This window comes from Daktulosphaira vitifoliae, unplaced genomic scaffold (assembly GCF_025091365.1).
Source record: "Daktulosphaira vitifoliae isolate Bord-2020 unplaced genomic scaffold, ASM2509136v1 Scaffold_5, whole genome shotgun sequence".
Classification (NCBI taxonomy): Eukaryota; Metazoa; Arthropoda; class Insecta; order Hemiptera; family Phylloxeridae; genus Daktulosphaira; species Daktulosphaira vitifoliae.
This window is the reverse complement of record NW_026099576.1, coordinates 12,875,157-12,890,180: the sequence shown is the minus strand read 5'-3', so window position 1 is coordinate 12,890,180 and position 15,024 is coordinate 12,875,157. Positions and strand designations below refer to the sequence as shown.

The 15,024-nt window shown below is 28.8% G+C and overlaps 2 protein-coding genes across 2 annotated transcripts in view; both read right to left on the bottom strand.

Moving 5' to 3' along the window:
• LOC126908156 (uncharacterized) overlaps nt 1–1,951 on the bottom strand; it is a 44,125-nt gene extending 42,174 nt beyond the window's left edge. Inside the window, exon 1 of the mRNA XM_050690070.1 lies at nt 1,366–1,951. Within this exon, the coding sequence (XP_050546027.1) occupies nt 1,366–1,415 (50 nt within the window). The 5' untranslated portion in view covers nt 1,416–1,951. The remainder of the gene's footprint in view (nt 1–1,365) is intronic.
• Nucleotides 1,952–2,968: 1,017 nt separating this feature from the next.
• LOC126908117 (protein masquerade-like) lies at nt 2,969–9,240 on the bottom strand. Its single transcript, XM_050690000.1, has 8 exons — nt 8,942–9,240; nt 6,512–6,735; nt 6,339–6,447; nt 5,495–6,262; nt 5,158–5,406; nt 4,715–4,967; nt 3,973–4,405; nt 2,969–3,336 (listed from the first exon to the last, which is right to left on the bottom strand). Exons 1-8 carry the CDS (start codon nt 9,051–9,053, stop codon nt 3,169–3,171), a joined length of 2,316 nt encoding a protein of 771 aa, XP_050545957.1. The 5' UTR covers nt 9,054–9,240; the 3' UTR covers nt 2,969–3,168.
• Between the last annotated feature and the right edge of the window lie 5,784 nt (nt 9,241–15,024).

The window sequence follows — 15,024 nt, the reverse complement described above, 5'->3', positions numbered from 1 at the left end:
ATATATATATATATATATATTTCAATTTAAACAAAGTTAATAATAATTGTATAGTATTTCAAATCTAATGTAAAATGTTTTGTATTAAATTAACAAAAGCAAATAAAAAAGAAAATAAAGCTCAGTTTTTTTTAATTTTATAATAAAGTCATTTGTATATAAAAGTAAAAAAAAAAAATCAAAAATTGAATATCATTTAATAAATTTAAATTGTATTAGTTAGCTGTTAGTTTACAAACTTTAAACTAGTTGACATATAAGCATATTGTATGGATCATCATGTCTTCGGAAGAATGTATCAATTACAAGTGAATATTAAAGCTTTCTTTGTTAAATAGAAATTTAGTTTAAGACTATTGTTGACTATTTATGTCATCTACGAATAATATACGAATTACCGTTAAATGATTTCACAATTTTTGCTGTATCATTTATCATATTGAGTATGATATTATCAAGTAATAATAAACGACTGTAACAGGTATAGTATATATATATATATATTATTTATATATGTATCTGTTTCTATATAAAATAACTTTGGCTAAAAAATAGTGTAATTATATATATGTTTTATTCATTTAATTGTAAATAATGCTTTTGATTTGTATAATAATAGTTTATTTTAACTATTTATGTTTATATAAAACAAAAATTTTAGAGCTCTACTTAAAAAATAATAATACACATTGTAATACATCTTCTTTGTATATGACATACAAATCTCATAACTTTCAAATAATTTATCTAAATTATAAATAATAGATAAAATAATAGTTGGAAATAACGTTTCATGATTAATAATCAAATATTTATTATTATTTTATTTATATTAAAGTAATATATAAAAATATTTATTCACTCAAACATTTTATTAATTTTAAACACAATCAAATTATATTCTAAAGTAAATATTAAAATTTATTTTATAACTATGTTTGTATTTTTTAAAATAAATATTCTACAAAATATCCATTTCTCATTTGATTTTTTTCATATTTATAAGTCCATGTAATGTAAAAATTAGATATTAATTATTTCTTAAGAAATAAATGTCATAATACAAAGTATTTTTGAAATTACTTAATAGAAATTATATATAATATTAAACGTATAGAGTTTTAATTTAAATAACTTTTTTATACAAAAAACCATGCTTAATGTTTAGTTATATATTTTTACTTCTCTTTTTTGACAACACAAAGAATTAATTCATTTGATTTAATGAAATTTATACAAAAGTTAATTTTTTTATTTAACATCTTTGCCTTTTTAATATAATAATATATTAAATAACAATCATATTATTAAAAATAGAATTTAATTATTTATAAAATATTATTAATATAAATTATTGTTTGTTACCTTATTCTTAATGAGATACCAAGAAATATCTTCAATATATTTATATACATCCTTAATCGATAGAAAAAAAAGGTTACCAGTAAACTACTGACTAGCTGTTGACTTGTTATTAATATGATTTTCTTTCACTCAACTTCTCCTACCACTTTTTTCAATCATCTATCAAATTTCTTTATAATATTGTAACCATATAAAATAAAACGTGTTTAGTGTTTCAAGTACAATCAAAATTATCAAGTTAGGTCGCCTGTTGAGCCATTCTGGAATCTCATTAAACTCGTTTATTTAATCGAATTTAAAAAAATCTCAGAAAACTTCAAAGTTGGTTTTTAGTTGAAATTATTAGATGCTTTTAATAAAAAAAAATGCCATTTTTTAAAAGCTTTTATCTGAAGTGTTATATATGTCTCTCAGTATAAGTCAAAAAGATGAAATAATCAAATGATTTATAGAAATAAAACACGTTTGGCCTGAACATATTGATTGATAAAAACCTTTAACATTTTTGTAGTAAACAGATTTATAAATTATTTGAAAACATTAGAGTGTAACACGTTTAATAGGTAAAAAGTAATTTTGTCATTGGTCACGTTTTAAGCGTAAATAACATAAACAAATATCTATGAAATGTATTGTATATGTAATTAATTTTGACAGTCTTCTATTTTACTTATACTGAATACATTTTAATTTTTGTAAAACATATAAGAATATAGTAAACATTTTAGTTTACTAGTATGATTCTCAAAATTTTAATAAATTGGTGTGAAATTCAAAGCAAAATTATATCATTATAATTTAAGCATACCTTTAAAAAATATGTAAAATTACTTTTATGTAGTTTTTATTAATCATTATTCTATTTCAAGGTCAATATTATTCATGCTTCTTTAAAACTAAATGATGGATAAAAATTAAATTCCTTTTTCTAAAAATTATTTCACAATAGACCCTTTAATATAGTGCATGAGGCTTAGAAATTCTACTGTCCGTGTTAAAATAATCTAGATTTTATATCATATTTTTTTATAAGAATAGATTTTTTTTTGGGGAGTTCTAATTTTTTTTTATATATATATATATATGTTTACTTAAAATCTTTTAAATATTTAATTTAAATAACAGGTGAGCTTTTATCTAAAATTACCATAAGATATTCTGAGAAGTATTTTATGATTTTTTACACAAAAAATTTAAGTGGAAAGAAAATTAAAGGTTAAAAAATGTCCAAAACAAATCAAAATTAACATTGAATGGGCCCACTTGAGGCAGTAGTTAAATTCATCATCATCTATTAAAGGCAATGCCATGTTGTTGTAGTTAACTTGGGACAGCTAAATATTTTATAGATTTCATCACTTAATTTTGTATAAAAAATATTTTGTTTCTTAATAATACTTGAAAACATTTTACTAGTGCTGTCGATTGATAGGACTTAAATAATAATAATAGATATTAATCTGCTCCAAGTCGGCCTATATGACAGTATGTACAATTAAATCTATTTTATCAATGTGAAAAAAGAACTGTTTTATATAAATGTATTTCTTAGTTAACATATTATAGACAATTCATTCAATTTCATTTATACACTAACGAATAATTATTTTGATAAACATGTTTAATTTTGTCTAAATGTTATTTCTTTACATTTAGTTTTCGACGTATTGAAAAAATATACAAAAACAATTATAATAAATAATAATAAATTAAAACTAAATATAGAATAATCTCGAGTAATTTATTTTTAGGGACTCTTTAGTGTGAATATTATCAATATTCATTTGAAGTGTATTAATAGTATTACACATTGTTGACGCTTATAATCTGGTTAATCCATCCAATAAATGAGGACACTTTAACATATACACCTGGCACATCTATTCTTCCGCATCCAAATCCCCAGGATACAAGTCCGGCCAGTTCATAAAATCCATCGTCCTGGCACACTAATGGTCCACCGCCATCACCCTACAATCAAAGCAAACATTGATTTACCGATTTAAACTTATTTAAATATACATATTTAACATAAAAAACACCTTACCAAAAAAAAAAAAAGTAATAATAATAATAGTAATATCTTTACTATAATCTACGATAAATCTTATAATGTATTATATATATATATTTAAGTTGATTAATTAAGACCTCTCGGTACCAACGATTTTTAGGAATCAACTATAGACAATTTCATATTTTATGTACATTACGCAGACCCAAAAGAAAATACTAAATTATACAAAACTAACCATTTTTGTGCCAAAAGTACGACCAAAAATTACGGATACAATGTGATTTTTAAAATTTTTTTTGAATTTAGCATCATGCCGATTGAATATAGATCAGTTTACTTTTTTGAAATTTTGATTTCTTCAAATCCAAGTTCGTTTCAAAAATAAAACCTGTACTTAGGGATTAAAGTAAACAAAATTTCAAAATAAATAGCTGACCAAACTTTTCATCATAATATTGAATTCAATTTCGTTTTCAAAATTCTTATTGCATCAGAAGTTTCGCCGTACTATCGGATTAAAAACGGGCTGTCTTTGACTGAGAAACGGTCGGTTATCCAAACGCCAATAAATTATTTGTATTGTTGTTTACCTGACAGGCATCATTTCCAGATTCACCACCCGCACAAAAACTGCTGGCCGGTAGAATAAAGATCTTTTCGGTAACCGCATTTATTTTACGTATGCATTCGGTATCGCTGACCACTGGTATTTCAGCTGCTCTGATCCGCAATGGTATGGGTCCAGATTCACCCATGTAACCATAACCTGTGACCGTGCACCGCTTTCCGGCCGCATGATTGACACCCCTTGCTGGGAGGCATACCAAGCAAACGCCATCTTTAAGTTCGGCTTGCCCGTGCAACTTCAATAGCGCTATGTCATTATCTAATGTTTGAGAGTTATGGTTATGATGTATATATGTTGTGGCCACTCGAAGAGTTTGAGCGCCTGGACTTCCGTATTTCCTAGTTAGATCGTGATCACCGACTCGTACATAAATAGCATCACCAGACCGTACGATGCTGCAATGACATATACAAAATTATAAAAATACAAACATAATTACTGTAATCTAAGTTATATAAAAATAGTGCACCGAAATTGTTTTTTAGGTAGTCAATATAAAATAAATATCCATAATATTGTCGCGACTTACAGAACAAAAAAGAATAAACCGAGTATAAAGACAACCGAGTTCTACTCAAGTTATAATTTTGTTGTTTCAGGAAAATTTCATTTTTATTGATAAAATTGTTATATTCAATTAAAAATAAAAATAAAAATTACGTGTTCAGAAAGTGAAGACATCAGTTTGTTTACTTAGTACTCACTTAGTAACACAGTGAGCTGCAGTAAGTACCCATTGTGTGCCAATTAATGCTCCACCACATAAATACTGGTTTAATGAATTTATTAACGCCACTTGCCAGCACCACTCATTTGGTTGTGCATCTTCTCCGCCGACCACTCTTGATGATCTTGCTGTTCCTTTGACTCCACATACATATTTACTGTAGGATGGTGGTTTTGTGAATAATGGGTTAGGCGTAGTCAAAGTAGATACCGTTAAGTTAGGTTGGTATTCTAAAAAACAAAGAATTATGTAAGCATATTGAGATTTATATAGTAACAATGTGATGCTTGAAAAATATAAATCAATTACAATTAATGTAATTTCATACTCAATACATTCAAATATACAAGTATTGTTTTTAGTAATCAAAAAATGAAGAATATTTTTTAAATAACTATATTTATAGTTAGAGTTACTAACCTGGAGGTGGAGGATAAACTGCTAAAGAACTTGGTACATGTGGTCTGAATTGTGAAATAGTTTCGTTTCTGTGCGTATTGTAACTCATAAAATTTTGGGAAGGTGGTGGTTGACCAATTATGTTATTTGGCGAATGTACACCGACATTACCATTTTTCTGCTCTGTCATTTCTCGAATTTGATTTTTGGTAGCACAACATTGAGTTCCGTGTTTTCGACATTTGAACACATCAGTAATTTCGGCGTTTTCTGAAAAAAAAAAAAACATTTACATTTCTTAATAAAAAATAAAATTTACTCCGCCAACAAGTTATCTTTTTTTTTGTTAAATACTTACTGAAACATGTAAAGTACAAATAAGAAAAAACACATGACCCGGGACAATCAGGTCGGTCATCAGGCGGTGGCGGCGGCATGGAAGTCGTAGTTGTTGTAGGACGTGGTTTTGGTTTGATAGTAGTCGTTGGAGGTGGAGGACTTTTGGTATTATCACAGCACACCGAGCCTTGCAAGCACGTAGATGTATGATACACCAACACAGAAGGTCTTTTACAAAAAGCGGTCATCACCTCATAGATACAGTAACCTGCGCATTTTGGCGCATTACTGTTAACTGACACTTGGGTTGTGACGAGTGGTTTAGTCGTGGGCCTGGGTTGTTTTGCAGGTGGTGAAGTAGGCTCGTTGCTTTCCGCTGTTGATGAAGTTATACAGCAAGTTTCGCCTTCGACTGGACAGTACGCTTCCAAATCGTTTTCGTCGCAAAACAGTGCATAAAGTGCGCTGGTACATTCACCTTGACACTTTTTTTGACCGGCTGGAACTGCGACATTTTGACTGTTACTAGATGTTTCAACAGTCGTCTTAATTGTCGACGATGTTACCGCTGGAGTTGGCGATGAGTTTTCTGGTGTTCGATGTGATGAAGTGGCAGTATTAATTCTAGTGGACGTTTTATCATACACAATAAGATTTTCAGCTCCCAAGAATGCATTTTTCGGAACGCAACATCTGAGACCCGGTTTACACATTTCAGTGACATTAAAAACAGCTTCACAATAGTCTGCTAATCTGTCGGGCGTACATACGCCTGGACACTTCAGATCTATGAAAAACCAAATAACAATGATAATTTATCCTTTTTAACATACACCTTAAGTCTTTTTTAGTTCTATTCTTACCTAAATTATCGTTTGGAGATTTTGGCGGTGGCTTCTGATTATTATTATTATTATTATTATTATTGTTATTGTTGTTGTTGTAATAGTTGTTACTGTTATTGTTAGAAGCCTGTTGTGAGACAAATTTATTTATAATTATTAATTATAAAGTTTAGTCTTTTAAAATAACTTACCGGCAATGAGGGCCGTGGAGTAGAACCAGACGTCTGGTCTATTTTATTATTGGCTATAACGCCTGTCGTTCCATTAACAGGAGGTTTATCTAAACAGCATTTCATTTCACCGGGACATTTGACGTCTTCGAGTACATCATAACATATTATCGTTGCTAATGCATGAGCGCAATAACCTGGACAGTCTTTGGTCTCCGCTGTTGTGGTGATAGTGTCCAACAGACCTGTTAACAATAAAATGAATGATAACAACACAATAACATTATTATTTTGTTTTAATAACTCAATGCCAACAATGTAAGACTCAAGTAGGTATTTGGGTCACAGGCCAATGTTTCCGCACATGCATTGTGAATATACTCTCTATATCTATACTAATAAAGATACGACGCACAACCATAACGGTCCTAGACTGCACACGTTTTTTTCTAACGGTATTCAACGTTGTTACGTTCGGCCGACGATTAAAAACTTTTGGCCAGCTCAATCCTACAAGTGTCTAAATTGCTACCATCGTAGGGGATCTGTGATTAAATATAATGGGTAGATCACGACGAGTAGTATTTCCCACTTGATAACATCTAACTATTTTTTAAAGTGCCTCGTTTCTAAGCTCAGCCTTCTTTTTTTATTATACTCGAGCTGTGATTTATTTTTGTATAATACATTTTAGTATACTGACCACTCACTCATGTTCTGTGGTTAATTTTGTTTAACGGGTTCTGTTGTTTAATATGACATTGTCAGAGGCCATTTAGTATTTGGGTATCGAAAAGTAATCTCAGAAGTCTCATTATAAAGAAACAGGTTTCAGTAAACAGGTTTTAGAGTTCATAGGATTTTCATTTTCTTGTAACGTACTTTTTAGCGTTAAATCTTAAATTAACAGTTACAAAAGTGAATTAAAAATCCTTTGTGTTAATCAGATAGATAACTATTGAAAATTAAATAAAAAAATGTATTCAACAATATTTTTGATTATACTTTTTAAATTAAATTTATTACTTTGCAAAGATTTCTAAGATAGAAAAATCTAAATTAGTCAATGTTTAATAGTATATAATAATAGTCGATTATATTAAATAACCACTCATTTGTACAAGAATTACTTTAAAGCATATGTTTTTAAATTAAATTAAAATTTATTATNTCATTTTTACAAGAATTACTTTAAAGCATATGTTTTTAAATTAAATTAAAATTTATTATGTAGCTTGTTAAATTTTTCTTTTTATTATTAAAAAGTTTGTATTTTTGAGAATGTCTAGAAAAATATGTTTAAAAATGTACTGTTTCTACTAAAAGTTGTACATATACTCCTTAACCCCGAATTAAAACGCTTAATTTAAGGTTCTAGTCTTTGGATCCCGAACTTTAGAGATATTTATTAAATAAACAATTTGTTAAGACCTACTTTTTTTTTATAATAAGAGAATTTGACTATAAACCTAATTTTAAAAATTCTACCCTGAATATAAATATTAATTATTAGTTTAATTATCTATCAAAGAACTCTTTTAATTAAATATCATTTATCACCCTCTGCGTTCATTAAAATTGTTAAGAAAATTAAAAGTATAACCTATTTTTAATCGAAATGATAAAAAAGGTGATTCGTCAAGTCACGCCTATTGTTATAACTGAAATTGGTCTTCTATAGAACAATTATAAATGTGTGTACATAATTATAAAATCGCAATCGCCTATTATTTAGCTAATTTATTTCGCAATTATAATATTGTTGTGGCCTCGAGCAACGGTCAAAATCTTAGACAGTTATATTTTTACTAATATTACATGTTGCTCACTTATGATTAAGTGTTAGCGACTGATCCAATGTTTGCCTACGGTGGTCTCGGGTCAGTAACCGGCAAGGTCGTCGAGGCCGCGGCCGTTAAGTGGGTGTGAAGTCGGAAGAATTAGGAACGTATGCAAATTGTCAATAGTGATGCTGGTGTATTATTATTGCACGTGTATGAGGTATATGACAACGACGACAAGTGCACATACTGTTCTGTCACTTCCATCACCGACAGCGATGGGGATCGGGGTCAAACGCTTTCTATATAAACATGTATGGTACCAATTGTTTGCGCGAGCCACTGCCGCCAGGAAACCGTTATGTCCTGATTTTTTCGTCATCGCCACCGCTAATTGACGAATGTCACTATCGCCGGTTTAAAAGTTTCTCGTTTTTTACAGCCATTGTCAATATGTCGGTGGAACATAATTAGAAAATTATAATTTTCAACGATTATATGTGGATATGACGATAAAAACTACAATTAGAATCGAGAATCTTGAAAATATGTAAGCAGATTATTGAGCTACGAATACAAAAATAAGGTTTTAATAGTAATGTGTAATTTATTCATTCTACCCAACCGGAAAACGTTTCTGAAAATGTTTACATACTTAAATTGTAACTACCTGAAAAAAAGCTGCTGGCTAAATCGGCATCCTGAGTTCTGACAAACGGATGTGTCGTTATCAAAAGTAACAATAAGGGCACAAAAGCCCTGCGGTACGGCGATCTAGACATGTCGGGTGCGTTGACGTGGTCAGGTCAACTCGTTAGACGGATAATCATCGGGAATACATTGGAAAATATAAACTCCACGCACTGGATTGCGTAACGATATGGACCAAATACTAAAAATCACTCACGTGTACTTACTCCGAGTGTTAGTAAGAACGTGTATACTCAGCGGACCGCGCGAATCGTTTGCGTACCGGCCAGCAATTCAACCTACCGGCAACCGAAACCCACAGACCCCAGCACTCCCCCCCACCTCTACCGAAGAGTTATATTCACTCGCCGCTGCTTGGTACCACCGTCGTGGTAATACGTCCCCTCGATAGCAATCAATGTTCCAGGAATTGTATAAGCTCAACATGCCAATGTAGTAAAATAATGTGTATGTAATATGGAAATGCTGTGCTGGAGACACGAGATTCCAATGCTGCATCATCGACGAGGGAAATACCGAGTTGTCATTAAGAACGTGTCGAAAGTGACAACGACTGCGCAAGCATGTAGGGAAAGTGCAGCGACACGGATTATTGTTATCTATCGAGTCTTTGTCATTTCCATTTTATGGCGCGACTACCGGAAACACCAATAATTTCAGTTTGTAGTTGTATTGTACTTGGTTCATTGAAAAAACTGTTTGATACTAAATTTAAATTAGCAAACTTCTCGTTTGTCTTAATCGACAAAATATGAAATTTGTGGCATCAAAGACACTATACAATTTAATTGTTAGCAACGCCAGAGAAATTGTACCTAAAACATTAAAATAAGAATAACATTAAAAGTGCGGTAAAAAATCTCAAGTATAATTATAGGGAGCCATCTATAAAATTATATTAAATGTTATTTGAAAATATTTGTTTGTCGAACTCTACATTTATAGTATTGTAATATTATCTATGTTAACGGTTAGCACACTATATCGTCTGTAATGTGATATTACAGTAATAAACGAGTTTTTTTTTTACATTAGTATATGAATGAATTAAGTACCGTATAAACATTTCTTCGTTTTGCAGTCGATTAACATAATTTCTTAGTACGCGCCCAGCCCAGAAAGTTAAAACGGTATTTTTCGATTAGTAATTAAATAATTAGTAAGATAAATAAAATTCATTTATAGAAAAATAAAACACTATTGAATGTATACGTTAAGTCATGTTTCACAAAAACAAGCCCACGAGCGTAACGGGTATAATATATTTACAATGTACCAAATCCATCCATGTTTTTGATCATTGACTTTCTCTGATAAATACGTGTTATAATTAAGTATGAATCAATTAAACATTAAACAACCAATGCGTTTATTTAATAACGACGAATAAGCCAGCCAACTAAAAATTCGAACAATCATGTAAGCATAAAAAATGACGTTATTGAAAATTCCTATCAAATGGCTTTACTTCGAGGTGGAACATTTCCATAATAAGTTTGAAAACGATTGTCGAAACGGGCGGTCAATAGCCGTTTATTTAAAAGATTTCGTAAAAATTGTAAGTACCAGTGCCAAGAAGTCCGTTTGGACCACANAAATTGTAAGTCCCAGTGCCAAGAAGTCCGTTTGGACCACACACTATGGTCAAAGTGTAATCTTGTCTGCCAGTCGAGTAATCGTGCATCATATTATATTTACATATATTACGGACGAAGTGTAAATATCCGAACGCAGAAAAACCTAGTTCATGTTCAAACCATTCAAAGTAAATGAAAACCGGTAAAGAAACCGTATGTATACTATAATATTATGATGTCGCATTTCATCTTCCGTGAGAATAACGAGCGCATCATCGTTGTCGTGATTTTATAACGGTTCTCTCGGAAACGCTTTATGTGCGTGTGAAATTCATTCACATGGTGTACATTAGCCTCGGGAGCCGCCTCTCATCCAAATACCACATACAGGCGTTCCTAAATAAATTTAAGTAAAAAACTTTAATTGAAAGTTTTGTCTTGTAGTTACGTCTTGCGCGTAGTTATTCAATGAGTGCTTATCGTTTAAGCGCAGTGAATAATTTTTAACGCGAAAACTTTCCTAACCAAAAATAATAGAAATTGAAAATATGTTTTTTCAAAGTTACAAAGAAAGTTATATTTTTATTTTTTTATAACTTTAAGAAAACACGTAAAGTTGTATTCGATTGATTTTAATCAACTAATTGTTGATAATTTATAACCTACGAAAAATATCAATAGAAACATCAATAGTTTCTTGACTGTATCTCTGGTCCTACCAAGTTGTAAACTATCATTTCATATTTACCTTTAGCAACAATTAACTGACAGCCGCGTCATTTTTTAATGTAACAATACATCAAATTAACAATCATACGTCTGTAATCAGTATTTATATTTCTAACACATTTTTTTAAATATTTAGTTAGTAGGTACCTTAACATGGTTTTAAATTAACCAATAATTTCAAATATTAATCTCTTTTTTTGGTTCGTAACTTGAACAATTTTTGATTAAAAACCTTTTCTTCCTAAAAAAAGGTAGACTATATGATTGTAACATATATTTATCAAAGTGATTTATTATATGAAAAACATTTTCAATTTGATTTCAATTTAGTAATTAATTTATTAAGTGGCTTTTTATAAAGTAATTCAATTTTTCTTTTTACAGTTATTAATTAGACTTATTCACGTTTGCTGAATAAAAGCTATTTCAAATGAATCAAAAGCGTATCAACCTATTTTGCACCTCTTTTTTATAAAAGTTCTATCTATGTATAACCAGTGGCATATTTATCCTAGGAGCATGGGGGCCATGGTATAGGGTCAGAAAATTTTAAAATACGCCACTGCGTATAACTTTTAATCGATGCTGCTTAAAGTTTTTCAGCACTCTATATAAGTATTCCTTTATCGTACCACAAAAAAAAAAATACATGACCCTTTTTTCGAATTAACAAATAAAAAAAACGTTTTCACCTCTTGAAATATCTTACTTTTTCTACTAGTGCATCCTTTTAATTTTAACACCCTGAACCATCTCACAAAGTCATGAATCAAATCCTACATCACTTAACTTCATTTAGAAATTTTAGTTCCTGTTTGGCATACTGTTGCTAACTTTCAAACATCGTTAACATTTTCTAAAATAACTATTAGTACCTACGTCGGTGATTTATTTCCTGTGTCAATGTAGAAAAGGCTATCTTATTTTAAAAAATTACCATGAAATAATTTTCTTTATTTTTAGATTTAGTATATAGTTTAGTATTGTGCAAGCCCCAGAAACCTTTCTTTGAAATTTCATTATTAATATGCACAATCATGCGTCTCATTAGAAATTATGCATGTGTAAGGTGAATGACACATCATTTAATAATAATTCACAAATAAATTTAATAAGTTGCAAATTATTTCACAATTTCAATGCGATCTATCAAAACTTTTCTATAAAATTAATTCATTTGAAAATATATGTATACAGAGTATTCAGTAAGTAAGGAAACAGGTAGATTGTTACAAACAATGAGAAAAATAGAAAATCGTTTCCTTATTTACTGAACAACATTTTACTATAAATTTATAATTTAAACCTTTAGATTTAATCTAAAGGTCCCAAGAGTAATGTTTAAAAAAAGAACTTAACATTAATATTATTAATATAAGTTAGTCAGTTAATAATTAATTACTAGCTATTGAAGTTACATTTTTTAATAAATATCATTATAGTTTAAAAAAGTAACCAAACAAAATGTGTTAGATCTAATAAATAATATCAACTTAAAAATGTGAAATCCGGTTCTGCAAAGAAATTTTTTATTGTGGGCGGGATAATTTTTTTTTAATATTTGGTATCATTGTCTCCTTAACAGACATAGCGTTCAAGGAGTTGATCGGATTCTCGACCAGGGAACCGCGTTTTTTGAAGGCCTCGCTATAGGCGCAACAAGAAGGAGTTTTGTCCTTTCAGCTATCGAATTTACTCCCCAAAAATTGTAAGAAATATGTATGTTGATATATGCATATATAGTGTATTTTATGGTAGAGGGAAAATACATTCAGCGTTCTCAAAACTTTTATTCTAAATGGTGCCTATGGGCCCCGCAGAAAATATATTATAAATAATAGATGTTTTAGTAGTTTTACGTATTAGTTATAAAATTAAATGTCTTTATAAATTTAAAAAATAAAAACCAAATTTTATTTATTTCACTAATCTATAAAATACAATGCTCTTAGTCCTAGAATTCATAATATAAAAATAAAATTATATTATGTTTTAATTAAAAGAGTTTTTTTTTTAAATTTTATAATTTAAACGATCGTGAAAATTGAGCAAACAAAAATCTTCATGCTTTGCCATCCCTATGGACGCCTATGTATGTAAGAATTTCAGAAACAATAAATATTATGGATTGGTTGAATTAGATAATTATTCAGAAGTGATCTGTTCGATAAATAATAGTTAATTAATCTGTAGTAATCGCACAACAAGTTTTATATATTAAACATTTTGTTAATAAATATTTACATCTAGATTAAAAACTGGTTACTGGTTACTAATCGTTAAAAAAATTATTGACTAAAATTTAAGTTTTATTATAAATAAATTTATTTAATTTTAAATGTATTCAATATTATTGTAGCGCTAATGAGTATTTTTAAAGTGCAATTTAAAAATGATAAAAAAAATATAAAATTTTCTTCAGCCATAATATAGTTGAAAAATTGTAATATTTGAAATTGACAATGTTTTAAATATTATTTTAGACGTTTTCAATTAACCAAATTTCAGAATTAATAAAAAAATTAACAATACATTCAAACATTCTTATAGTTTCTATTTAGTGTGCTAATTTAATTAGTAATTCTTTTTTTAGGTAGAACCCAATTTTAATGTAATGGTACTAGGCACTCTGATTTTTTTTACTGGACTTTATATATTTTGATTTACTACATAGTATCTACAATTTTAACGTTGACTTCGGTGCGTTTACGATTTTGAATATCTGAGTTTACTTTGAATCCATTCTTCTCGTTTTTTATTCATGACTTTTTGATACGATCATTATACGTCATAAATACTGATATGTTTGGTTGGGTTAAATACTGGATTGTACTACATAAAATTACTTAGAACAAGTCACCATCAAGTCAACTTCAAAATCAAAAGTATAATTTTCCTAGTAATTAAATTCACAGATATAATTATAGTTCAGCAAACTATAATGATCTATCGAACTATTTACCAAAATTTAATAATTTATTCTGTATAATCGTAATCGAAAAAAATTGTGGACAGTAGTAGTACATAAATTAAATTATTATTAAGATAATAGTTTTAAATTTTAAAAAATATTCTCATTTTAATATATGTGGGTTTCTTAAAAATTTTAAGTATAAAAAAATTATGATAGTTATAGTTTAGGAATTTATATAATTAGATAACAGACATTACTCAGAATTGAATTACTGCATCGAGTACAATTATTTAACGCCGATGTATTTATGAATAGGCAACTTAATAGTCTTTTTTTTTATGTCATATTTTGAAATTAAACAATTTTTATGAAGAAAATGGTGTAAATATTTTGCTGTCATTGTCTAATTTTTGTTTTAGCTCTGAAGCATTGTATCATTTTTTTTTAACGCATTAATTCTTCTTTATTTGATTGAGAAATTTGCAATAATTTGCATTTTATATTACTGCGTTTAACTTTTTGAGGATTTAAAAACAAAATATTCAAATTATTATTTTTTTTATAGGCGTGTATTTAGGACATTATTTATTTACAAACATATTATAAAACTCTGAAAGTTAAGGATATGCATATCTATAGCTTCTACCATTTTAAATTTTCAATTTTACATGAATGACTAACTAATGAGTAACTGTTTTTTTAAATTTTTTCCAATATGTCTCGAAAATTTTGACTTCCTCTCTTTACTAAGTAAACCTTAAAGTTTGATTAAATTTAAATATACTTCAATTTGATAATGTAAACAGTTCGACTAGGCAAATT

Bases quoted from the DNA above. Each gene is read 5' to 3' on its own strand.
- LOC126908117 (XM_050690000.1), bottom strand. From the start codon at position 9,053: ATGTCTAGATCGCCGTACCGCAGGGCTTTTGTGCCCTTATTGTTACTT. The intron at 6,263-6,338 runs GTAAGAATAGAA...GGTTTTTCATAG, and splicing joins ATCTCCAAACGATAATTTAG to ATCTGAAGTGTCCAGGCGTA. The intron at 4,968-5,157 runs GTTAGTAACTCT...TTTGTTTTTTAG, and splicing joins AGTTTATCCTCCACCTCCAG to AATACCAACCTAACTTAACG.